At 43.5% G+C, this 26,938-nt stretch overlaps 1 protein-coding gene across 1 annotated transcript; it reads left to right on the top strand.

Annotated features, from left to right (window-relative positions):
* Nucleotides 1–747: 747 nt before the first annotated feature.
* On the top strand, nt 748–25,887 carry LOC127005372 (glycogen phosphorylase-like). Its single transcript, XM_050874172.1, has 7 exons — nt 748–1,044; nt 19,997–20,281; nt 20,577–20,708; nt 21,480–21,591; nt 22,225–22,451; nt 23,195–23,448; nt 23,832–25,887. Exons 1-7 carry the CDS (start codon nt 802–804, stop codon nt 25,123–25,125), a joined length of 2,547 nt encoding a protein of 848 aa, XP_050730129.1. The 5' UTR covers nt 748–801; the 3' UTR covers nt 25,126–25,887.
* Nucleotides 25,888–26,938: the final 1,051 nt, after the last annotated feature.

Genomic DNA, 26,938 nt, shown 5'->3' with positions numbered 1-26,938 from the left:
GGAGGTGCAATTTATGGGTGTCAAAGTCATTCTCAAAGTCACTGGCAGGACCGGATGCAGCACCACCTGTCAATTTGCAAACCCCGGCTTTTGGTCTCATTAACTTCCTGAAATAAACTATACACTTGACTGCCATGAGGTTAAAGTAGCGTTAGTTGTATTAGGGTTCTTCAGGGATGGGTGGGAAGTGGTTTATGGGTGTGGGGTTTAGAATGGACGGGGAGGAGGGATGGGTGACATCGGGGTGTCCATGCATGGGGGAGTGTGAGGTGACCTTCCATGAGGTTAAAGTGACATTAGTTGCATTAAAATTCCTCAGGGGTGGGTAGGAAGTGTAGTATGGGTGTGGGGTTGAAAAGGGGCGGGTAAGAAGGGATGGGTGACCTCGGGGTGTCCATGGGGGAGTGTGAGGTGACCTTCCATCGGGTTAAAGTAGCGTTAGCGTTATAAGGGTTCTTCAGGGATGGGTAGGAAGTGTAATACGGGTGTGGGGTTTAAAAAGGGCAGGGAGGATGTGATGGGTGGACGCATACGCTGTGGGTGACCTCGGGGTATCCATGGGGGAGTGTGAGGTGACCTTCCATGGGGTTAAAGCAGCGTTAGGGGTATTAGGGTTCCTCAGGGGTGGGTAGGAAGTGTTATATGGGTGTGGGGTTTAAAAAGGGCGGGGAGGATGTGATGGGTGGACGCATGCGCTGTGGGTGACCTTGGGGTGTCCATGGGGGAGTGCAAGGCCTGTCGTCTGCTTGGTGTTCAGTGTAGGGCTCCGCTTGGTGACAGCAGCACGCCTCCATCTCCACCATGACCACCCCGCAGAGCGACCTGGACAAGAGGAAGCAGATCTCCGTGAGGGGCATCGCGCAAGTGGAGAATGTGGCAAACGTGAAGAAAACGTTCAACCGCCACCTCCACTACACCCTGGTGAAGGACAGGAACGTGGCCACCCCCAGGGACTACTACTTCACCCTTGCCCACACCGTCAGGGACCACCTCACCTCGCGATGGATCAGGACGCAGCAGCACTACTACGAGAAGGACCCCAAGGTGAGCCCACAGTGGGGGGGGACTTTTTTTTTTACCCCAAGGTGAGGCCACAGGGGGGTGATTCGACCTCCATCAGTCTAGTTCTGTTGGTTACCCTGTTGCCACCCCCTGGGATAGGCTCCACTCCCTGGGAGAGGCTCCTCCTCCCTCTGTCTCAATATTCCTTCTAGAGTGTTTTGTTGCCACACTTCACTACTATATATGAGGACCCCAGGGTGAGTTTAAAGGCTGTCATCACCCCTGGGATAGGCTCTCATTGGGTTTTCATGCATATTCCTGTTGGCTAGTCTGTTGCCACCGGTAGTGACCTCACCCCTAGGAATGGGTCTTGATATTTCTGTATGCTCTGAGGCCCCCAGGGTGTTCTTCCCCGTGGGATAAGCTGTCACTCCATGGGTCTTCTTACTCCTGTTGGTTAGTCTGTTTGCCACCCCCTGGGATAGGATAGGATAGGTTAGGTTAAGTTGCTCCTCCTTCAGTCCTTATATATTCCTGTTGCCACACTAGGCCTACTACGATGACCCCAGGGTGAGCTAACAGGCTGTCCGCTCCCTTGGGATAAGCTCTTCTTTTTTCAGTCTTATATTCCTGTTGGTCTTGATATTCCTGTAAACTCTGAGGACCCCAGGGTAAGATTACAGGCTGTCCTCACCCCTGGGATTGGCTCTTCTTATTCCTATTGGCTAGGTTAAGTTGCTCCTCCTTCAATCCTTATATATTCCTGTTGCCACACTACTACGATGTCCCCAGGGTGAGTTAACAGGCTGTCCGCTCCCCTGGGATAAGCTCTTCATTTTTCAGTCTTATTGGTTAGCCACGATATGACCTAATGACCCCCTGGTAACCTTAGCAGACACCCTCGCCCGTGGGATCAACTGCTCTCCTTTGTTCTCTTTTAATTACAAGTTCCTAGATAATGTATTCTGTGGATTCATAAACTTATTGTGGCGACGTGTGGGTGGCTGGGGTTCTTGCTACACACACACACACACAGAGAAACATTATATTATGGCTTGTTCTTATGGGTACAGTCGATTATGTTAATGTTATATGCGGTCTTATTGTATACCATAACTGTGCTCTATCAGGATTAGCTTTCATTGATATAAGGCAAAGTTACAGTACAATTCCTTCGTTATATGTGTTCTATTGGGGTTAGTTTACGTTGTTATTAGGCAGAGTTACATTTCCTTGGCCTATTCACTCTTGGGGTTACTTGACTTTCCATTGATATAAGGCAAAGTTACGGTATTTCCTTCGTCTGTGTTTTATTGGGGTTAATTTTCAGTGATATAAGGCGAAGTACGGTGTGCATTTCCTTCGTCTATTTACTACAGTGCGGTGTCATCCTTCTGGTATACGTCACACATCGCTTTGACATAAGTTCAGTAAATGGAGTGACATTATTTATCAGTCGTAGCAGTAGTAGTAGTAGTAGTAGTCTCACGGGCCTTGGAACATATACCTTCATTTATGCACCCTGGCGACATTAAATCTTATCAAGGGACATAACAGTAAATGACACGCCAGATAAGTTCCCATGAGATACCCCAAGGAGGGAGTAGCAGCAAGGACACGTGCAGGACCAGTATACATATTCTTATTAAACATTTCGGCGCCCAAGCACACATATTTGACACGATTTTCGTAGGAGCTTTGGGCATTTCCAGGGGTAGTTAAATGACCCTGGTGGTAGACTGACCCTTCGTCTGTACCATCAACCTAATAAAACACTCATTAGAATCCGATTAATCTTCCTTATGGCCTTTGGAAATAGTTGATGTGAGATTTTATATCGAGCCAGTAGTGTGTAATGTTGCCAGAATCAGAGGAACCACTTGCTTGAATTTCCCGTCAGATAAACCACTTCCTATCCAACACTTGTGGCGTGGAGGGTTTATTAATCAGTCTGACCTTGAACGTTCAGCCTCACACACACGTCTGCTGACAAGTCAACCTCCTCCCCCTTTTAACATTTCTCGTATAGGGCCTAGTTGAGTTCCAGTTGCCTCAGTCTAATATGTTAATCCATAATCTGACAAGTCTCTCTTTAACATTTCGCTTATCTGGGTTTCATAATTGTCATGAGTCTACTATTTATGTAACGGGTCATATTCTTAAACATTTTGGCCCCCAAGCACACATATTTGACAAGGCTTTCATAGAGATTGTGGACTTCCAGGGATAGTTTTATGACTGGTGGTAGTGTGACCCTTCTTCTGTACCATGAACCTTAAAAAACCACTCATTGTAACCCGATTTATCTCCTTTCTGGCCTTGGGGAATAGTTGATGTGAAATGTGGAAGCGTCTAAATACCGACTTTAGTTTTAATTAAGTAATATCAGACGCAGAAAATAAACAGTATGACATATATATAATGGTACCACGGAAGAAGAGGAACGCAAGCTGTGAGGCTGTGACAACCAACTCGAGTGCTTTAATGAAAAAAAATGTCAGAGGCAGGAAATAGCGAGACAGACGAATAAATTAAGCTGCAAGGAAGGAAAAGAACGCAAGCCATGATAAGTGGGCGAGTTTTATCAAGCTACGCAAGACTTGAATGAAATAGAAGATGGAGAGCAGATAAAGAAAGGAAGGCAGCGAGAGAGGAGAGAGAAAACCATAACGCTAGCAACCAAAAGGAATTAAGCCACTGATGACTGGAAATTCTTATACGTGTAATGTTAAAAGGGAGAGTTGTCAGCTGATGCAATACCAGAAGACAGACAATAATTGTGAAACCCAGACACGTGTAATGTTAAGTACTGAGTTGCACGGCGTTATTATACATAATATGTATGTCGCCTAAGGGTGGAAATAGAGTTTATATATGTACAGTTTCCTATTCATTATACCATGCCTCATGTTTTTATGATAATATAAGTACCAACATCATCATCCTTCTCTTCCTCCGTCTCCTCTTCCTCCTCCTCCTCCTCCTCCTCTCATGTCTGCCAAATGTGATGAAAGATTTACATAATGCAGTTTCAGCAGGCAACCGGTTATAGATTATTCAGTAAGCCATTCATATAAGCTGTACTGATCCCTAACACACAGGACATAGCCGCTTTCACACACACACACACACACACACACACACACGCCAGCAAATCAAGCAAGAGATGAAAGTAAAAGCAAATATCATGAATTCTCTCTCCCTCCCGTGAAAGTTATTGGCGGGCAAGAAGCAGAGTAGTAGCTATTGTCTGAGTTTATTCTAAGAGTATAAGAGATAACGGCGCTCCATGCCATATTAGCCTATCTCTCTACGCAGGCCAGTAACCCATTTGCTCCTTGAAGATATGAGGAGTCTACCATTACCCCTTAACCGATAACAGAGATGGGTTGAATGAAGTGAGAGAGAGAGAGAGAGAGAGAGAGAGAGAGAGAGGGAGAGAGGGGGGTGGGTGGGTAAGAGAATGTAAGATACAAGCTGGAGAGAGAGAGAGAGAGAGAGAGAGAGAGAGAGAGAAAGTATGGATGAGAAGGGTAGGCAACCAGAGAGAGTGGGGATCAGAGTTGTCATTCGTGTAGGTCACCTTGCAACACAGCGGGCACTCCATTGGCAACACTGCGCCCTAATGTGGCTCGGTTGGCACTTTTTTTATTTTTTTTATTCATCTTCTCCTTCGTCTTCTTCCTTCTACTTTTTCTTCTTCCTCCTCGTCACCTTCTGATTCTTCATCTTCTTTTCTTCTTCGTCTCCTCCTATCTCTTCCTCCTCCTCCTTTTCTTCCTCTTTCTCCTCCTCCTCCTCTTCTGCTTCGAGAGAGAGAGAGAGAGAGAGAGAGAGAGAGAGAGAGATACTTGGGTACACTGGTTTAGATTTGGCTTGATTTCACCACCAAGGTTACAAAAATGGAATTGTCACTTCATAAACACACCAGGCTCCATTATTTGAACTCCTCTTGCTGTGTTTGTGGCTATCGAGAGAGAGAGAGAGAGAGAGAGAGAGAGAGAGAGAGAGAGAGAGAGAAGTAAAAAGAAAAAGGAAAAGAGAAGGTGGAGGAAATATAAAGGAGAATGAAAAATGGATAAGGAGGAAAGGTGGGCAGAGAGAGAGAGCGTTGAACTCGTAGGCAGGAGGAAACACAGCATTTTCCCTCGCGTGCATTCAAGAAAAGAAACTTAAGTATATACTATTCCAGTTTTGTTACGCCATAGTTTTTGTTTTTGTGTGTGTTGAACCTCTACCACTTATTTCTATACAGCATTCCTCAGCCGGTATCCAAGAAGAGAAACTACATTTTTTATCAGTCTAGGTTTGTTAGGTCATAGTTTTCCCGCCTGAGTTCATTGGGCCATATTCCTCAACATTTCGTCCCCCAAGTTCACATTTTTGACAAGGCTTTCGTATGAGTTTAGGGCATTTCCAGGAGTAGTTTTATGACCTGGGTGGCAGTGTGACCCTTCCTCAGTGCCTACCGTGAACCTAAAGAAACACTCATTACAAAAAAAAAACATTTAGTCTCCCAAGTACACATTTTCGACAAGGCTTTCGTATGAGTTTAGGACATTTCCAGGGGTAGTTTTATGTCCTGGGTGGTAGTGTGACCCTTACTCTGTACCGTGAACCTATAGAAACACTCATTAGAACCCGATTGATCCCCTCTATCAACATTTCGTCTCCCAAGTTCACATTTTCGACAAGGCTTTCGTATGAGTTTAGGACATTTCCAGGGGTAGTTTTATGTCCTGGGTGGTAGTGTGACCCTTCCTCTGTACCGTGAACCTAAAGAAACACTCATTAGAACCCGATTGATCCCCTCTTTGACCTTTAGAAACAGTTGATGTGAGAAGCGAAAGTGTCTTAAAATACGGGCCATTATTAGACTATTAGGGTATTGGTCTAAGGTCTGTAGTAAAGTTAGGGGCATAGGCTATAGCTGCTCGTGGCCTTAATGCTAATCTCCGTCACATTGGCTTTTGAGGGCATAGGGGATTTGCATTTCCTCATTATTAACTTGCATAGGCTATAGCTACGCGTGGTCACTGTGCTAAACTCTGTCACACTGGCTTTTGAGGGCACAGAGTTCTTGCATTTCCTTACACTTTCTACAACCTTGCCATTCTTCTTCCCTCTCTAGATTATTATTTTACTCCTATTTTTAGTGAGAGATTATATTTGAAGCACCCTGAAGCCGTTCCTCCTTTCTGGGTGTTAGTTTCAGTGGTAAATATTTGACTCGAAGGGAATTTTGCTGAAGACACAGAAGGGAAAGTTTTGAGCAGTGTGTGTAGAGCGGTTCCTAGTTCCACTTATATGTAATCTTCATAGCATTCTCTCTCTCTCTCTCTCTCTCTCTCTCTCTCTCTCTCTCTCTCTCTCTCTCTCTCTCTCTCTGCCCAGCTTTCCTCCTTATCCATTTTTCTTTCTCTTTTACTTCCTCCTTCCCTTCTTCTCCACCTTTCTTTCTCTCTTGCTTCTTCTTTTCCTTCTCTCTCTCTCTTGCTTCTTCTTTTCCTTCTCTCTCTCTCTCTCTCTCTCTCTCTCTCTCTCTCTCTCTCTCTCTCTCTCTCTCTCTCTCTCTCTCTTTCCGGAAAGACGAAATCTGTTTAATATGATTAAAAAAAAAGTTATCATATATGCATCCTCTTAATTCTCCTTTTTTGTGTGTATCGTCACTAAATAATCAGTAAAAGTTTCTTAATCCACGTCATTGTTTCTCCGTTACTTGTTTCGTTTATATATCTATTTATCTATCTATCTATTTAGGTTACGAAAAAATAACCAATTCCTTCCATCTTGATCGTCACTGTCGCTGTTCTCGTCACACCATCATAAATTTTAGGATGGCACATGACGCGTTAACTTTAATACATTACACACATACACACTGGCACTGCATCTTTAATATACTGCGGCGGTGGCAATGGTGGTGGTGGTGGGGAGAGCTCGGGGGTCGGGGAGACTGGTGTGGCTCGGCTGGTCTGTGGGAGGGAGATGCTTTGCCCGAAGCCGAGTTGATTGCTGGTCGTGTTAAGGCCCTGTTTGTGGCTGCTTGCATGTTCCCCAGGCTACGTGCGAGACGTGATCTGCGGTGACGTTATACATAAGCTATTTTGCGTCTATTTAACTATGTTTCGCGTAATTTTATCATTTTTTTATGTATACAAAAGCTCTGATATATTTTTTTTCTCTCTGTACCATGGAAGGCGTTGTATTCTTTCTGTTTGACTCTCTTGCTACATAGGATTCAAGGTTGTAAATGCTTAGAAATGTGAAGGTTTTGTGTTAGGTAATTTCAGGCACATATTGTTGAACTTCATGGGATGTTTTTTTAGTCAATTAGCTGATTTTTGTATTGGGTCAAGATTTCTAAATGCTAAAAATGTGAAGGTTTTGTGTTAGGTAATTTCAGGCATATTGTTGAACTTTATGGGAGTTTTTTTTAGTCAATTAGCTGATTTTTTTATTGAGTCAAGATTTTTAAATGCTAAAAATGTGAAGGTTTTGTGTTAAGTAATTTTAGGCACATATTGTTGAACTCTATGGGATTTTTTTTGTCAAGTAGCTGATTTTTTTTATTGAGTCAAGATTTCTCAATGCTAAAAATGTGAAGGTTTTGTGTTAAGTAATTTTAGGCACATATTGTTGAACTCTATGGGATTTTTTTTTGTCAAGTAGCTGATTTTTTTTATTGAGTCAAGATTTCTAAATGCTAAAAATGTGAAGGTTTGCTATTAATTTACAAGGGAATATATTTTTCTACCTACGATACATATTCTGTGCCGGCGTAATACATAAGCCATTCATTGTCTTTTTCTTCTATGTGTTCCGAGTAAGACGTGCTTTTGTGTTTACGTATAATTAGAAGATACATAATAAGAGTTTTTTGGGCACCTCATCGTAACTTAGGCTACATAAGATACATGTTTTAATGAGATGATATATATGCATTGGTGCGCTTAGGTGATACAAAGGTTATATTTACTTACCTGATACATAAGATATTTTCCTCGTCTTCCATTAGAGATAACATGAATTAGTTTTATATTTTTATTTTCTTATATTTGTTCATTATATTCTGTGCTGTCTAGGTTTCGTCACTACCCTGGTTTTCTTCTTCCTCCTCCTCCTCCTCCTCCCATGTAATCAAGCATGTCAGTGAAGAAACTCGTCTGGTTTTGTAGCCTTCAACTTGCGTATGTTGTGTAAGGTCTGAGAGAGAGAGAGAGAGAGAGAGAGAGAGAGAGAGAGAGAGAGAGAGAGAGAATGCCATCTTCATCTCTATATCTGTCTACCTTTCTTTATCTCTTCTGTATCTATCTACTTTTCTTAATCTTCAATATCTATCTCTCAATCTACCTTTCTTAATTTCCTCTATATCTCTATCTCTATCTATTTATCTATCTATATCTATCAGTCTTTCTTTATCTTCTATTACCTACTCCCTTTCTTCATCTCTTAACATATCTCTACATTTCGTTCCTTACCTACCTTTATAATCACACATCTAATTTACCTTTACCTGCACTCTCACTTGCCCACTAAGATCACCTCTAAATACCCATCCGAGTCACTCACGTCCCCTGCTATGACTAATCTACGTGCCGTCCCAGAAGCCGCCTCCTACCTGCGCTATCTATATATGTGACAAGCTGTTGGGTGTTGATTTGAGCCCTAAGATGCATGTGTGCTGACTGGGGGTTGGTTGGCGAGGGAAGGTGCGGCTAACAGGTGCAAGAGAGGTGGCCAAGAGAGAGAGAGAGAGAGAGAGAGAGAGAGAGAGAGAGAGAGAGAGAGAGAGAGAGAGAGAGAGAGAGAGAGAGCGCAGCAAACACTTTCGGCACTACTCATAAACACACAGATATTTGACAAGGCTCATTATTACTATTATTAATACTATTATTATTATTATTGAGTTGAGGGCGTTTTCATTAGTAGTTAAGAAAGGACTGTGATTCTGTCTGTCTTTGTAATATATCAGTTTCGTTAATAAGGTTGTTTGTGAGTTGAATTGAAGGAGGTCTATGTGTTGGGTTTTGGAGACGTAGTGTACAGCGAGGGAGCGTTTGATAGGGTGTGGCACGACTTGGCACTAAGCTGACTATGCCCACGTTCATTGGTGCCAAGTTAGCATCATCGCTTTATTGCTCCTGCTCCTCCTCTTCATCTTTTTTTCTTCTTCTTCTTTCCTGTTTTCATTTCTTTCTTCCTTCTTTTTTCCTTTCTTTTTCAACACGATAAAATTTTCCTCTTTCCTTCAGTCCTTTTCTTTCATTCCATTCCTTTCCACATTTTCCCTTTGTTTCTTCCTCCCTCGTATATTTTCCTCCTCCCTTCACTCTTCCTTTCCTTCCTTTCTCCCTTCCTCCCTTTATTCATCCACTCACTTATTTTTCTTTCTTTGTTCTTCTTTCTCACTCTTAAGTTCTTTCCTTCGTCAAATATCCTTTCATCCTCTTACAATCTTTGCTCTCACGCTATACATTATCCACTCTTCATCATCCTCTTACTAAAATCCTTCCTCCTCCTCCTCTTCCTCTTCCTGCTCCACCACCCGCGCACCCTTAAAGCGGACTAAAGCTGGGTACGCGAACCTCATAATCAATTCCACACAACGAGACCTGCAGTGGAAAGGTTAGGCGGTACGGGGACGTTGTGCAATGGGGCGAAGGGAGTGATAATGCATTGGGGGATGGTGAAAGGGGTGGTGGAGGGGGTGATATTGTATTGGGGGTGGCGGTGGTGGTGGAAGGGGTGTGGTCAATAAGGTTTAAATGTGAGATGATGATGATGAAGGGAAGAGGAGGAGGAGAGAGAGAGAGAGAGAGAGAGAGAGAGAGAGAGAGAGAGATAAGGTGACAGGAGACGAATATAGAAAAGTTGGATAAGACGGAACAAAAAACAATAAAAAGAGATAAGTAGAAAAAAATATATAAGGAGGAAAAGAAGAAAAATAGTTGGTAAAAAGGAGAATATAGACGATAATAGAAAACATGAAAAATAGAACAAAAAAAACGATAAAACACAAAATAAAAGAAAAAAATTGAAGGAAAACGAATAGACAAGTTAGGAAAAAGGAAAAAATGAAGGAAAAATAATATAGGAGATAAAAAGGATATGGTAATGGAGGGTATTGAAGAGGGGTATAGCATGCAGCCCAGACACCTCCCCTCCATCACCACCACCACCATCACCCCCGGCGCCGTCCCCACCTCTTCCATAGGATCAATACCACCTCCTCATGACCCGCCCATCCCACCCTCTCCCCCGCCCACTTTTCCTTCCTTCCTCCCTCTTCCTTATCTCCTCCATAGTCCCCCTCTCGTCCCTTCCTTTCCTTTCCTTCCTTCTTCATATCTCTCCCTCCCTCGCCCATCCCATCCTCTTCCCTTCCTCTCTTTTCTTTTCTCCCTCTTTCTTCTCCAAACTTCTCCTTTCCTTCTTTCCCTCCATTCATTTCTTTCTCACTCGGTTCTCACTGACGAAGACAGGCAAAGCCTTCAAGAGGATTTGCACAAAATTTCAGCTTGGTCGGATAGATGGGAGATGCCCTTTAACGTAGACAAGTGCCAGGTCCTTCAAGTTGGAACGAGGAATAAGAAGTTTGATTACGAAATGCGCGGCGTTAAACTCAAAAGCGTTCAATGCGTCAAGGACTTGGGGGTCAAAATAGCGTCAAACCTCAAATTCTCACAGCAATGCATCGATGCAGCAAATAAAGCGAACAGAATGTTGGGCTTCATTAAAAGAAACTTTTTATTTAAGAATAAAGATGTAATACTCCCGCTCTACAACAGTTTAGTCAGACCCCACTTGGAATATGCGGTACAGTTTTGGTCTCCCCACCATGCAAAGGATATTGCTAAATTAGAAGGTGTTCAGCGTCGGGCAACGAAAATGATCCCTTCCTTGCGCAACAAATCCTACGAAGAAAGGCTTTCTACCCTTAACATGTTCTCTCTTGAGAAACGTCGCCTCCGAGGAAAACTGATCGAATGTTTTAAAATACTTAATGGTTTCACGAATGTAGACAGATCAACATTGTTTATGATCGATGACACTTTGCGCACGAGGAACAATGGCGTAAAACTCAGATGTAGACAAGTAAATTCAGACTGCACCAAATTTTTCTTCACCAACGTTGTAGTGCGAGAATGGAATAAGCTCCCATCATCAGTGGTCCAGTGTAACACGATTGACTCCTTCAAAAATAAGCTCGACCGTCACTTCCTTCAACTTGATATCAACTAGAGTAGAAATGCAACGTTTTGGAGTCTTCTGATTAATGTAAAATCACTTAGGTTTAAGGACAGACCACCAAGTCTGGACCATGGGGTCTGTGTGGTCTGATTTTCTATGTAAATCTATGTAAATCTCCATCCTACCGTCACCCACCCTACCTCTCCTCCCCACCTTTTCCTCCTCCTCCCCTTCCTTCCTTCCTTCCTTTCTTTCCTTCCTTCCTTCCTTTCTTTCCTTCCTTCCTTCCTTCCTTCCTTCCTTCCTTTCTCTCCCTCTCCCTCCCTCACTTCCTTTCCTCTTATTTACTCTGCATCTATGCCTCTGGTTCACACACACACACACACACACACACACACACACACACACACACAGATGGGAAAATCAATGAAATGAAATGGAGATAAATGAGTTTAATTAGAGAGAGAGAGAGAGAGAGAGGGTGGGAGGGGTCTTATTCCCTCGGTAACACGTTTTAGTGGTGCTTTCTAACAATTAGGGGTTGTAAGCGCCCGACCTGACCATTACCGTAAGCTTCCTGTGTTGGCCTCTCACCACAAGGGGCCGTGGACAAGTTAATGCTAGGCTATGTAAGTGGCGATGTTGTTTTATTGTTATGTTAATGTTAGCTCTCTTGTTTTTATTTGTCTTGTGTATTTTTTGTTTAAGTTGAATCGTTTTTTCTTTTCTTTACCTTTTTTTCTCTTAAGGGAGTGAAGGATGGAAAAGGGGGAGGAAAGGAAGAAGGAAAATCAGAATAAAAAGCTGAGAGAAGGGAAGGAAAGAAGGAAGGAAAAGTATAATAGGAGAGAAAGCGAGTGAAGGAGGGAGAAACTGAGAAGATAAGGAGTTAGAAAAAAGGGAAAGGGGGAGAAAGTGAACAGAGGGGAGATAAATAGGAGGGAAGAATCAAACTAAATACCAATCCCTTTAATAATAATCTACCCATGTTATTAAAAGTAGAACAAAACATCAATTAATACCAAAAGAAGGGGAAGGGTAGGAAAGTGAACAGAGGAGAGAAAACTAGGGAGAATGCAACAAACTAAATACAATCTCTTTAATAATCTATCCATGTTATTAAAAGTCGAGCAAAACATCTATTAATACCAGAAGAAGGGGAAGGGTAGGAAAGTGAACAGAGGATAGAAAACTAAGGAGAATGCAACAAACTAAATACCAATCTCTTTAATAATCTATCTATGTTATTAAAAGTCGAACAAAAACACCTATTAATAACTACACATTGCGAACAGACTCACACCACAAGAAAGAGAAAGGGTAGAGAAGTGAGCAGAGGAGAGAAAACTAGGGAATAGGAAACAAATTAAATACCAGTCTCTTTAATAATCTATCCATGTTATTAAAAGTCGAACAAAAACACCTATTAATAACTACACATTGCGAACAGACTCACACCAGAAGGAGAAAGTGGAGGAAAGTAAACATAGAGAGAGATAGGGAGGAGGAAACAAACTAAATAGCCTACCAATGCCTTTAATAATAATCTACCCATGTTATTAAAAGTAGAACAAAACATCTATTAATAACCACATTGCGAACAGACTTAAACCAGTACAGTTCACAGGCATCACTTCAGTATTCTCTCTCTCTCTCTCTCTCTCTCTCTCTCTCTCTCTCTCTCTCTCTCTCTCTCTCTCTCTCTCTCTCTCTCTCTCTCTCCTCGTAACGTGTTGGTGTGACGTGAATACATAGGAATATAAGGAGGCTACAAGAGTTTAGGCATGAAAAGTAAAAGTAAATAAAGAGAGAGAGGAAAGCTAAGAAATAAGGGAAGAACAGAAGACAAGGGAAGAGAAGGAGAGGAAATACACAGAGGAGATAGTGGAAAAATTAAAGAAAAGAAGGAGAGGGAAAGAAAGAAGGACAAAAGAGGAGGAGGAGAAAAGATAAAGAGGAAATGAGAGAGAAAGGAAAACAATGAAAGATAACTAAACTAAGAGAGAGAAGAGGAGGCGGAGGAGGAGAAAGTGGAGGGTCAGAGATAAGGGAGAGAGAGGAGGGAGGAAGGGGTAGGGGGTGTAAGGGGGTGCCCACGTGCATAGTGATGAAGAAGAAAAAAAATAAGGGTCACCACTATTGCTGCACGTGATCACCAGCGAGGAGGAGGAGGAGGAGAAGAAGATGAAGAAGAAGAAGAAGAAAAAGTTAAACAAGATTGCACTGATGATGGTAAATGGTGTAGAAGAAGAAGAAGAAAAAGAATTATAAGGAAGAAGAGAGAGGGAACAGTAAGAAAAGGAGAAGAGAGTTATAAGAAAGATGGAGATGAATAAGAATAGGAGGAGGAGACGTTAAACAAGAGCAATGGTGATGATGTCGTGTAGAAGAAAACAAGAAGGAGAAGAAGAAGAAGAACGGAGAGACATATAGAGGAAAGAGTAACAAGAGGAGGAGGAGGAGGAGTTAGAGACTACAGTACTGATGATAGCAAGTGCAGAAGAAGAAAAAGAAGAATGATAAGAAAGGAGATGAAAAATAATAGGAAGATAAGAATCGAAGCTATTTACGGTTGCAGTAGTGTTAGTAACGATAGTGTAGACGAGGAATGGAATGATATGGAAGAGGGGGAGGCATAGGAACATCAGAGGGAAAGGTATACAAGGTTGCAATAGTGTTGGTAACGATAGTGTAGACGAGGAATGGAATGATAGGGAAGAGGGGGAGGCATAAGAACATCAGAGGGAAAGGTATATAAGGTTGCAATAGTGTTGGTAACGATAAAGTAGACGAGGAATGGAATAATAGGGAAGAGGGGAAGGCATAAGAACATGAGGGAAGGGAATACGAGGTTGAAATAGAGTTGGAATACAAAGTTGAGGAAGAGCAATGAGATCAGGACGAAAATAACACCAGATTCCAATACTGATCTCTTTGGGCCATTCTTCTCTACCATCATTTGTAGGGACAGTGCTCTGGGGCTTTATTTGTTATTTATTTATTTATTTTTACCCTTGAGCTGCTTCCTATACTGTAAAAAAGGAAATAGAAGAAGAGTAAACAGTAGAACGATGATGAAGAAGAGGAGGAGGGAGGTGGAAGAGGAGGAGGAGGATTAGAATGCTTATCTCTTCACTCCTACATCTCTTCCTGTCCTTCTAATCTCTTTCCCTCCATTACGTTATTTTCATGGAGAAGGAGATAGGAGAATTATGAAAACAATAATAATAACAAAAGTACTGCACTGTTGCCATCTACGTGTGTGTGTGTGTGTGTGTGTGTGTGTTTAAAAATAGGTCCAAATATGTAACTGTGTGTACCCGCCTCTCTCTCTCTCTCTCTCTCTCTCTCTCTCTCTCTCTCTCTCATTTCTAGCTCTTATTATTATTATTATTATACACCTCCTCCTCCTCCTCCTCCACAACTTCATAAACCAGTTCTGTCTTGCTTATAGAGCGTAAATAGGAAGGAGGAGGAAGAAGAGTACTAGCTAGAGATGACGTAAGTAGAGGGTGTTGAAGGGCGAGGAGAGGTGAGAGAGAGAGAGAGAGAGGGGGGGGGGGGGGGTAGGAGGGAGAAGTAAGAGAATGAAAGACAGGAGGAGGAGGAGGAGGAAAGGGGGAAGTAAGAGAGAGGAGGGAAGACAGAAGGAGGAGGAGGAGGAGGGAAGGGGGAAGTGAGAGAGAGAGAGAGAGAGAGAGAGAGAGTAACCTAGATTGCCATAGCGGTAACCTGTCAGTCCAGTACTCAACCGCCTCCTCCTCCTCCTCCTCCTTCATTCACCCTAACATTCCTTCTTCCTCTTTTCTCTTTCTTGTTTTATATATATATTTTTTTCTTTCATCTTCTCTTCCTTATTTCTTTTTCTTCTATTACTTTTTCATTATTTTTCTTTTTTTTTCTTTTCTTCTTTGACCTTTTTCTTTACTTTTTTCTTTAGGTTATTTATTCATTCTTCTTTATTTCTTTATTTATTATTCTTGTTCTTCTTTTACTTTTTTTCTTCCTTTCGGTAATTGAATCTTGATAATGTCTTTCCAACTCTCTCTCTCTCTCTCTCTCTCTCTCTCTCTCTCTCTCTCTCTCTCTCTCTAAAATTAGCCCCTTTTCTCTCCCTTTCCCTCCCTTCCTTTCCCTTCCCTTCCTCCCTTCTCTCCTCCTCCTCCTCCTCCATGACCTTCCTTCCTCGGGTTACTAGGTGAGCATAGCTTCCTTTCCTTCCTTCCTCCTCCTCCTCCTCCTCCTATTCCTTTTGTGTTCATAATTCCTACATATTTTTTTTTCTGTAGAGGTCTCTCTCTCTCTCTCTCTCTCTCTCTCTCTCTCTCTCTCTCTCTCTCTCTCTCTCTCGTTGGTTGGCTTCATAGTTTTGGCAGCAGGCCCTTCGCCCTCTCTCTCTCTCTCTCTCTCTCTCTCTCTCTCTCTCTCTCTCTCTCTCTCTCTCTCTCTGTACCTCCTTCTATCTTTCATTCTCTTGCTTCTCCCTCCCTCCCCCTCCCCCCTTCTCTCTCTCTCTCTCTCTCTCTCTCTCTCTCTCTCTCTCTCTCTCTCTCTCTCTCTCTCTCTCTCGGTCGATCAGGACAGCCAGCAAGGTCAGCTCAAGGTCACCCCCGCCCCCCCTCAATTTGGCCCTGGCGACACCTCCTCCTCTTCTTCTTCTCCCACCTCCCCATCTTACATCCTCTCTAACTGTCTCTTCCTTACTTATAAACAGTTTCCTTCCCTTCTCTTCTTTCTTAATGCCTTTTCTCATTTTATCACTTTTTCTTGTTATTTTCCTTCCTATTTCCTCTCTCACTCCCTTCCTTCCCTCCCTTTGCTTATTCATACTCTTTCTTTTCCTTCCTTCTTCCTCCCTTTCTCTCCCTTCCTTCACTACCTTTCTCTTATTCTTTTTATTAGTTATTTTTCTTCCTCTCTCTCCCTTCCTTCTCTCCTTTCCCTCCCATCTTACTGCTGCCATTGTTCTTTTCCTTAATTCCTTGTTCCTCTTCATATATCTTTCCTTAACTTCCTTTTCTTCGATCTCTATCATTCAGTATCTCTCTCCTTCCTAAATCCTACTATAGGCCTACTTCTACTACTGCTACTACTACAACTACTACTGCTGCTACTTCTACTAAAACAGGTTCTACCCTCCTTATCCGGCCTCCGCCTCCTCTTCTCGTCCTAAAACACACACAGCCCACTCCTTACCTCCCTTCCTCTCTCCCAATCCCTCCTCTTCTTCCTCCTCCTCCTCCTTCTCCTGGCGCCAGAAGGACGTGGGGAAAGTTACCAGCCATGTCTCGTGTGTGTGTGTGTGATTCGAGGATATTGACTGTGGTGACTCGTAACGGGGACAGACAAAAAAAAAGAAGATATATACACCATTAATATTATAGTAGTTATTATAAATACATCGACATATTTTGCTCATCGTATATATTTGTTCTCTCTGTGATGAATATATTAACTTCAGAGGGTGTATCTCGTCTAAATTGAATGTTTATGTTTGTGTGAATTGATTATCGCATCTATTAATTGCTTATAGTTATGGAAAGATTACGATAACGTCTTTAGTTAGATCGAGGAGAGGGAGGAGGGATAAAGAAGAGGGAGGAGGAGGAGGAGAAAGAGGAATGAGGGAGAGAGAGAGGGATAAAAAGGGAGGAGGAGAAAGGGGAATGAGAGAGAGAGAGAGAGAGAGAGAGAGAGAGAGAGAGAGAGAGAGAAGGATATTATAAGATGGACGAGGAATAGAACAAAAAGGGAAGGTATTCAGGCTAAATTTAGGGAAGGAAAATAAAGATAAGAAGAGATGGGTTAGAGGAGAATAGATAAGGAGACTAATGATATGGAAGAAGGGAAGGAAGGGTTAGAGATAAGAAGGTATGGAATGAGAAATAGGAAGGAGAGGTAGGCTATTGAAGCTAACGATAGGGAAGACAGTCATAAGGGAAGCCATGTACGAAAGATTTAAGAGAACATTGATAAGGAAGAAAGGAAGGAAGGAAAGTCATAGATAAGGCGATGAGGGAAGAGGAGGAGAGAGAAATGATGAGGAATAGAGAGAAGAGGAAGGAACTGAAGCTAAAGATAGGGGAGGGGAAGGCATGAAAGTATACGATTAAAGGAACATTGATGATAGGTAAGAAAGGAAGGAAGGAAAGAGTCATAGATAAGATGTTCAGGAATGAGGGAAGAGGAGGAGAGGAGAAAGAAAATGGAAGGTATAGATTAAGATAAAGATAATAGGAAATAAAAGAAAGAAGAGTTAATAGATAAAACGTCGTAGGGTGAGGCATAGAAAGGAGAGGTAGGCTATTGACGTTAAAAATAGCATGGCAGCCGTTCACTCTCGTTCATGACATAGCTTTAGAGTTGTCAGTGTCAGTGTACGGAGTTGAGGAGTTGTCACTTGTCAGTCGAGAGGATGAATTCGTTAAAGAGTGAGAGTGAGAATAGGAGCAAGAAGGAGGAGGTGGAGGAGAGAGGAAGAGGAAGAGTGGATGGCACGTGATAAATGTAGTAGGCTAATCATAAAACTAATAATAAGAAACGGGGAAGGAAGAGAAGGAGAAAGAAGAAGGAGAAGGAAAAGGGGGAGGAAGAGGAAGAATGGATGTACGTGATAAATGTAGTAGGCTAATCATGAGACTAATAATAAGAAACGGGGAAGGAAGAGAAGGAGAAAGAAGGAGAAGGAAAAAGGGGAGGAGAGAGGAAGAGGAAGAATGGATGTACGTGATAAATGTAGTAGGCTAATCATGAAACTAATAATAAGAAACGGGGAAGGAAGAAGAGGAAGAGAAGAAGGAACGGGAGGTGGAGGAGAGTAAGAAATTGATAGCATGTGATGAATGTAGTAATAGTAAGAATATGATAAAGAAGGAGGAGGAGGAGAAGGAGAAATATGAAGAGGAGGAAGAATTAAGGAGGAGGAGGAGGAGAAATATGAAGAGGAGGAAGAATTAAGGAGGAGGAGGAGAAGGAGAAATATGAAGAGGAGGAAGAATTAAGGAGGAGGAGGAGGAGAAATATGAAGAGGAGGAAGAATTAAGGAGAAGGAGGAAAAGGAGAAATATGAAGAGGAGGAGAAGGAGAAATATGAAGAGGAGGAAGAATTAAGGAGGAGGAGAAGGAATTGAGAACACCTGATTAATGCAATAATAGTAAGAATAAGAAGACGAAGAGGAAAAAGGAATAAAAGAAGGAAGAGGAGGGATTGAGAACACGAAGTATACTGTTAAGAATTGGAACATATAACACTGAATACAGAACCAACAAATATAAAAACAATGTAACAAGAGCATATTAGTGTAGTAGTAGTAGTAGTAGTAGGGAGGGAAGTGAGTGACGGGTTAGGGTAAGGGGGAACATTATTAGATTAACTGTGCCAAGGGAGGGAAGGAGAGAGAGAGGAAGGGAAGGAGGAGGAGGAGGGAGAGGGAGGTAACAGACGTAACCTGGCAACTAAGGATCTTCTGGAGTTTAATGAGAGGGGACACACACACACACACACACACACACACCGCTCCGTAGTTCAATCAGTTACAGCGCTGTTCTGCCAGGCTTCACGGCCTGACAGGCGGCGGTTCGAGCTCCGCTCAGGCCGGAATCTTTCCGCTGACAAGGAGTGGTCACTGCCTCCCTTTGAGCAAGGGGGATGGGGGGTGTGGTGTGTGAGGTCCTGTCAGTACTCAAGGATCGACTATAAGCAGCATGCATGAGCTTGCTCTTGTCGGGAGGGTAGCTACTTGCTGGTGATTGTGAGTCCAACTCGTGATTAGACCGTGGTGAATTACACACACACACACACACACACACACACATATCAATAGTTACCAGTTTAGTTTAAAACATATAGGCTACATATTTTTTTTCTTTTTTCATCCTTCCAAAAGTGTGTGTGTGTGTGTGTGTGTATATATATATATATATATATATATATATATATATATATATATATATATATATATATATATATATATATAAATTTTTTTTGTTTAGATATAACTTCAAAACCAACTATTTTTTTGTCTTTTACAAAATATACATTTAAATAGTATGTATATTTATTGTGATGACCGATAAGCAAGATTGAATGAACTGTGATGCGTGAATGTGAATGACGATATAATATTTTTGTGATGACCGATAGCAAGGTTGATTAAGGTGATGAAAGATAAGGTGAGTGCCCGATAGAGGAGGTGCTGGCGGTGATGACTGAAGTGCAACGACCTGGGAGATGACTGAATGGAAATAGCCAAGAAGAAGAGTGCGGTGAATGATTGATAGGGAGGAATTGTCGGCTGACCTAGAATGTTCATGAGTGACTGATAACCTGCATGTTTTGTGACCTTGCTGAGTAGGGATTTGTGAGGGAAACAGCCATTGACACCTAGTGGTCTAACCTTTTTCTTTTTTGTTTTTAGCATGAAGTATGTGACATGACTTCATACCCTAATAAATCTTATGTTCCAAAGTTGTTGTTTTTTTCCTTTTTTGTTCTTTTATTTTCCTTGGTTACTTTCTTTTTCTAACCTTCCTTTGCTTGTGTCCACTTTCTGCAATTTTCTAACCTTCCTTTCTCCCTTCCTTCCTTTATTTTCGAGTATCATGTTTTTAATTATTCACCATTATTTTTATTTATAGTTTTATATTATACCCTAGTTTATTTAGTTTATGTTTGGCGCCATATGACCCTGCAGTTGGGGCGCCAAGAACAGAACGCCCCAATAATCATCATCCTTTAGTTTCCCTTAAAGCCCTTCAATGGCTCTCCACAACAATAATGACAATCCCCTTCTGTCCGCAGCGTGTGTACTACCTCTCGCTGGAGTACTACATGGGTCGCTCCCTCACCAACACCATGATCAACCTGGGCATCCAGTCCGCCTGCGACGAGGCTCTCTACCAGCTGGGCCTGGACATCGAGGAGCTGGAGGCCCTGGAGGAGGATGCTGGCCTGGGCAATGGTGGCCTGGGGCGCCTCGCTGCCTGCTTCCTCGACTCCATGGCCACCCTGGGCATGGCGGCGTACGGCTATGGCATCCGATATGAGTACGGCATTTTCGCCCAGAAGATTAAGAATGGAGAGCAGGTGGGTGGCGATAATAGCAGTAGTTGTAATGGTAGTCGTAACAGTAGTAGTAGTAGTGGTAGTAGCAGTTTTACTTCACTGAGGCACATAGAAAAATTACATACAAACTCAAATAAATATAAAAAACACTATACTTTGTGACAATTTGCATTTTTCAAGGTATGTTTCCCCTACAGTCTGCATTACTAACCATGGAATAAACAAATAAATATTAAAAAAAACGGCAACACAATATTACTCTGCTAATTCTGCCTTCATCGGCGAGCGTCTCTCACTCCGGCCGTCCTTTCCGCAGGTTGAGGAGCCCGATGAGTGGCTTCGCTTTGGCAACCCCTGGGAGAAGGCTCGGCCAGAGTACATGATCCCCGTCAACTTCTACGGCCGAGTGGAGGACACACCACAGGGCAAGAAGTGGGTGGACACACAGGTGAGAGCTGAGTATATGTTTTTATTTTTATTTTATTTATTTATTTATTTTTTTTTTTTTTTACAGCTAAAGAAACCGCTCAAGGGTGTAAAAAATAAAGCCCACTAATCGCTCTTCCCACAAAGACAAAAGTAATGAGCGGCCAAAAGAGAGGTCAATGTCCTTATTTTCCTTTATGGAGTTGGACAAGCATTGAGTCTCACCCTCCCTCAAAGATTGTATACTCTCGCCTCCCTTGCATTCATTCTTCTTATAAATTCTGCCACACACTGTCTCTAGCTGAGTATATGTGCTTTCATTTACGTTATGCTCCAGATTGACAGTGAGACCCTTCCATGGCATCAACATATCTAGGTTTTAGTGACAAGGACGCTCTCTGTCAAGTCTTTCATTTGTCCTCAGATTATCAGGTTTTAGTGACAAGAAGGCTCTCTGTCAAGTCTTTCCATGTTCCCATATTATCAACAACCTTCCATAGCTTCATCAATAAGGTTTTAGTGACAAGGACGCTCTCTGTTAAGTCTTTCATTGTCCCCAGATTATCAACAACCTTCCATAGCTTCATCAATAAGGTTTTAGTGACAAGAAGGCTCTCTGTCAAGTCATTCATTGTCCCCAGATTATCAACAACCTTCCATAGCTTCATCAATAAGGTTTTAGTGACAAGGAGACTCTCTGTTAAGTCTTTCCATGTCCCCAGATTGTGTTTGCCATGCTCTACAACAACACCTTCTCATAGTGTCATTATATTAAGTCTTTCCATGCCCCCAGATCGTGTTTGCCATGCCCTACGACAACCCCATCCCTGGCTACAAGAACAATGTGGTCAACACAATGCGTCTCTGGTCAGCCAAGTCCACCAACAGCTTTGACCTCAAGTTCTGTGAGTTCTCGTGGTCTTACATTTGTCTGTTTACATTTTTATTGCATCATCTGTGGTCACATTTCATGGTACAGTGTTCTTAGTCTTCCATTCATCCTTTCACTTCTTCATTTGTGCTTAAAAAAGTTCAGGCAATGGGCACCTTGAGTATATCGTCTGAAAAGAGGACTGAAAAGTATTCTTGAAGTACAAATCTCAGTAATTTTGCAGATGTCTTCATGTTATAGAATAATACATAAGTAAACACAGTCATCATTTCGTTTACCGTCTGTTTTCACTCTTCCTGAGCGGTTCGACACTTTATAGCTCTCCTCCATTCTACTCTGTCTTCTGCCCGATGCTCATCCAATCCCATCACTGGCAAGCCTTCCTGTATACACCTTCTCCATGTTTTCCTAGGGCTACCAACTGGTCTCCTTCCTTCTACCTCCAATCTCTCCAAAACTCCCAGCACTGTATCCTCCCCTGCTTTCTTCATATGTCCAAACCATCGGAGTCTTTCCCTTCTGAGCACTGTTTCCAGGTCCTCTACTCCACATCTGTTAGCTACATCTGCACTGGACACCCTATCTTACCTTACCTAGATCTGTATTCTCATAAGTAAACACAGTCATCATTTTATTTCCCTTACAGTCAATGACGGCGACTACATCCAGGCCGTGCTGGACCGCAACTTTGCCGAGAACATTTCCCGCGTGCTGTACCCCAACGACAACTTCTTTGAGGGCAAGGAGCTGCGCCTCAAGCAGGAGTACTTCATGGTGGCCGCCACACTGCAGGACATCATCAGGCGCTTCAAGGCATCCAAGTTTGGCTCCAAGGATGCCGTCCGCACCTCCTTCGACACTTTCCCGGACAAGGTGAGAATCGGGCGTGTATTCTCAGGCACTTTCTTGGCTCACACACCCACATTTGACAAGGCTTTCATAGAGGTAGTTGTGGGTATTTTCATGCATAGTCTTTTGAGCTTAGTGATAATTTGACAAGGCTTCTGCACCATGAATGTGAAAATAAGGGTTTGGTAGAGGTTGTTTAGTATTTCCACGGGTAGTTCTATGAGCCTAGTGATAGTTGTTCAAGGTTTCTGCACCATGAATGTGATATCCACTCTCTTTGTACGCCTAGGTAAGGTAGAAGACTCTGGATAGGAGCCTTTTATATAGAAGTCATGGCCAACAGAGAATCAGGTGGAGATGATATAAGAACCTTTGCTGACATCAGACAAAGAGAGAGGTAGACATTATTAGGAAAGGCCTTCATCATAGTGGCCCAATAATGGTGGATGATAAGGAGGATAAATGCTTGAACAACTCTATACCATGCCTCTATATCTTCCTGTAGACATCAGACATAGAGAAAGAGGTAGACAATATTAGGAAAGACCTTCATCATAGTGGCCCAATAATGGTGGATGATAAGGAGGATCAATGCTTGAACAACTCTATACCATGCCTCTATATCTTCCTGTAGACATCAGACAAAGAGAAAGAGGTAGACAATATTACTAGTAGGAAAGGCCATTATCATAGTGGCCCAATAATGGTGGATCATAAGGAGGATGAATGCTTGAACAACTCTATACCATGCCTCTATATCCCCCCAGGTCGCCATCCAGCTGAACGACACTCACCCCTCCCTGGCCATTCCCGAGCTCATGCGCATCTTCGTCGACATCGAGGGGCTGACCTGGGCACGCGCCTGGGACATCTGCGTCAAGGCGTGCGCGTACACCAACCACACGGTGCTGCCCGAGGCCCTGGAGCGCTGGCCCACTAGCATGCTGGAGCACATCCTTCCTCGCCACCTCCAGATCATTTACGAGATCAACCACCACCACCTCCAGGAAGTGTCCAAGAGGTGAGCTGAGTGGACTTGGTATAGTGGGAAGGTTGCTTGTAGTGGAGGAGGAGGAGGAGGAGAAGTAATGTAGTATTAGGAGGAGGAGGACAAGGCGTAGATATAATAGTAGCTCGTCCAACCCCATGCTGAAAAATAAGGATGTTAAACGAAAAGAAGACAAAGAAGTATAGTAGTAGTAGTAGTAGTAGTAGTGGTGGTGGTGGTGGTATGTTAATTAAATGCACTACACTTTACCATTATGGATTTGGATGAGGCCCCTTAACTAAAATGAGGTAGAATACCACAAAGTAATAGTACCAATAATGGTAGTAACAGTGTAATAAGTTCAGGTACAACACACTCAGCCAAGCAGCACCTGACCCCCTGTTTGTGTGTTTCAGATGGCCCGGGGACATGGACCGCCTTGCCCGCATGTCCCTGGTGGAGGAGCACGGGGAGAAGAGGATCAACATGGCCCACCTCTGCATCGTCGGCTCCCATGCCGTCAATGGAGTGGCCGCTATCCACTCCGAGATTATCAAGCGAGACATCTTTAAGGACTTCCATGACATGTTCCCCGAGCGTTTCCAGAACAAGACCAACGGCATCACTCCGCGCCGCTGGCTGCTGCTGTGCAACCCCACGCTGGCCGACGCCGTGGCGGAGAAGATCGGCGAGGAATGGGTGGTGCACCTTGACCAGCTGACCAAACTCAAGCCCCTGGTGAGTGACAGTGGGTTTATCCGCACCATCCAGGTAGCCAAGCAGGAGAACAAGATGCGCCTGGCCAAGCAGCTGGAGCAGGAGTACGGCGTCAAGGTCAACCCTTCGTCCATGTTTGACATCCAGGTGAAGCGCATCCACGAGTACAAGCGCCAGCTGCTCAACTGCCTGCACATCATCACCCTCTACAACCGCATCAAGGCCAACCCTGGCGGCAGCTTTGTCCCGCGCACCGTCATGATCGGCGGCAAGGCGGCTCCAGGCTACCACACCGCCAAGCAGATCATCCGCCTCATCTGCTCTGTGGCCCGCGTGGTCAACAACGACCCCATCATTGGCGACCGTCTCAAGGTGATCTACCTGGAGAACTACCGCGTCACCCTGGCAGAGCAGATCATCCCCGCGGCGGATCTGTCCCAGCAGATCTCCACGGCCGGCACTGAGGCCTCTGGCACTGGCAACATGAAGTTCATGTTGAACGGCGCTCTGACCATCGGCACACTGGACGGCGCCAACATTGAGATGATGGAGGAGATGGGCAAGGAAAACATCTTCATCTTCGGCATGACCGTGGAGGAGGTGGAGCAGCTCAAGGCACGTGGCTACAATGCCCGTGAGTACTATGACAAGCTGCCGGAGCTGAGGCAGTGCATCGACCAGATCGACAGCGGCTTCTTCTCCCCAAACAACCCCGACCAGTTCAAGGACCTGGTCAACATCGTCATGAACCACGACCGCTTCTTCCTCTTCGCCGACTACGAGTCCTACATCAAGTGCCAGGATGAGGTCAACAAGCTCTACCAGAAACCAAACGAGTGGGCCAAGAAGGCGCTACTCAACATTGCCTCCTCCGGCAAGTTCTCCAGCGACCGCACCATCGCCGAGTATGGCCGACAGATCTGGGGTGTGGAGCCTTCCTGGGAGAAGCTGCCAGCACCCCATGAGCCCAGGGACACTGAAGACGCCAAGTAGAGGGTGTGTGTGGAGGCCTGTGGGGTGAGCGGGGGCGGTGGGAAGGGTAGTCTGGGGTGGGTGGAGGGAAGGAGGGAGCTCTGCAGGACCCAGGCTTGTAGATAGACGGCAGTGTTGGCATTTTTGTGGAGTCTGACGTGAGTGTGGAATTTGGGCGTTTTTAGTGATGTTTAAATGTGACACGTGGAAGGGATGTTCAACTCTACACATCTTTTATCTGGGTATCATATTGTAGAAGGCATTACTAGGCAGTTGCTTTCGTCCCGTGGGAAGGATTCAATACACCTCTTAACATGAAGCATCCTTCACTGCTCTTTGAATTTGTGGCTACTACTACTGTGTACTATTTAAAGGTGTTGCTTGTAGAAAGTTCCTCAATCGTTACTCCCGAGGCGGAGGCCCCGGCGGCTGCCTCGCTAGTCACTGATGGGGCCGGCCGCCGCGCCCCCGCCGGCGGCTCCTCGGCGTCCTTTGTTCCTGTGCCAACGTCAGCGTGTCGCGCGGCACCGCTCCCTCGCTCGCCAGGTTGTAATCTCGTGTAGGGAGAGGTAGAAAATTCACAGTAAATTCTGTTATGTATGTGTTTAGAGAAACTATACTTTATTTTCAACAAGATCAAAAGGTAACTAAATATAATCAGTGAAGATGTCACATTGTAAATTTTGATCATTGATCTTTGTCCACTGGAATAATTGTTGAAGAAATATAAAAATGTTTTTATATTTTATTTCTGCACTGCAGAATAATAATGTTACATATTTACTTGTTGTGTTACTGCTTCCTGAGATGAGCAAGGCTTGGTGTGTATGTATGCATGTATGTATGTATGTATGAATGTCAAGGCAAGTAGCCAAGGGCGTTCTGTATATATATGGACAAGGCTTGGTGTGATACTGTATGTATATATATATATATATATATATATATATATATATATATATATATATATATATATATATATATATATATATATATATATATATATATATATATATATATATATATATGGGCAAGGCTTGGTGTGAGGTTGCATATGTATGTATGTATCACTATGTCAGGGTAGGTAGCCATAGGGTGTGCTGTGTTAGTCTACATGAATAAGGCTCAGTGTGAAGTTGCAGATGTCTGTGAGAAGGTAAGCAGGCAAGGGTGTGCTGGGTGTGCGTAGAGGCAGCAGTGAAGGAGTGACTGAGCCACCACACAGCACTCATCCATGCAGTGACTCAAACAGGATCATCAGTTATTCATCTTTGAGGCCTTGGTGAACAACTATACTGAATGTAGGTGTCAACACAATACGCCTCTTAAAGAAATAACATCCTCTTTAATTCCCACAAAGAGAGGAGTGAGGCTCATCCATGAAATTCTGAGGATATTTGGTGCAGTAGCTAGTCAGACAGGTTGGACAACTACAAGTGCATTGGTGCGTTACCAGGTCCCTCGTACAGGAGTTACGCTCTGCAGGGACAGGTATATTATCAAGTGAAACCTCAACACAGATGCTCTCTCTCTCTCTCTCTCTCTCTCTCTCTCTCTCTCTCTCTCTCGCATGGCATGGTGTGTGTGTGTGTGAGAGAGAGTGAGAGTGTAGCCACGGTCCCGGTCCCGCGGAGAAGGGTTATGATTATTGTGGTGGATATGTATACGTGGGGATTATGTGGATTATGCCGGGATAGGGTTAATGTAGTAGGGATTATATGGATTATGTCGGGATAGTTGATTGATTGATTATTGTTGCAAGTAAAACAACAAAGGAGAAGGGAGGAGCATGCCATCTCATCCCCCAGGCAGTACAGAGTTTGGATAGTCGTGC

Source organism: Eriocheir sinensis, chromosome 30 (assembly GCF_024679095.1).
Source record: "Eriocheir sinensis breed Jianghai 21 chromosome 30, ASM2467909v1, whole genome shotgun sequence".
NCBI classification, from domain to species: domain Eukaryota; kingdom Metazoa; phylum Arthropoda; class Malacostraca; order Decapoda; family Varunidae; genus Eriocheir; species Eriocheir sinensis.
Note: the sequence above shows the minus strand (reverse complement) of the source record. Positions and strands in the feature narration are given on the sequence as shown.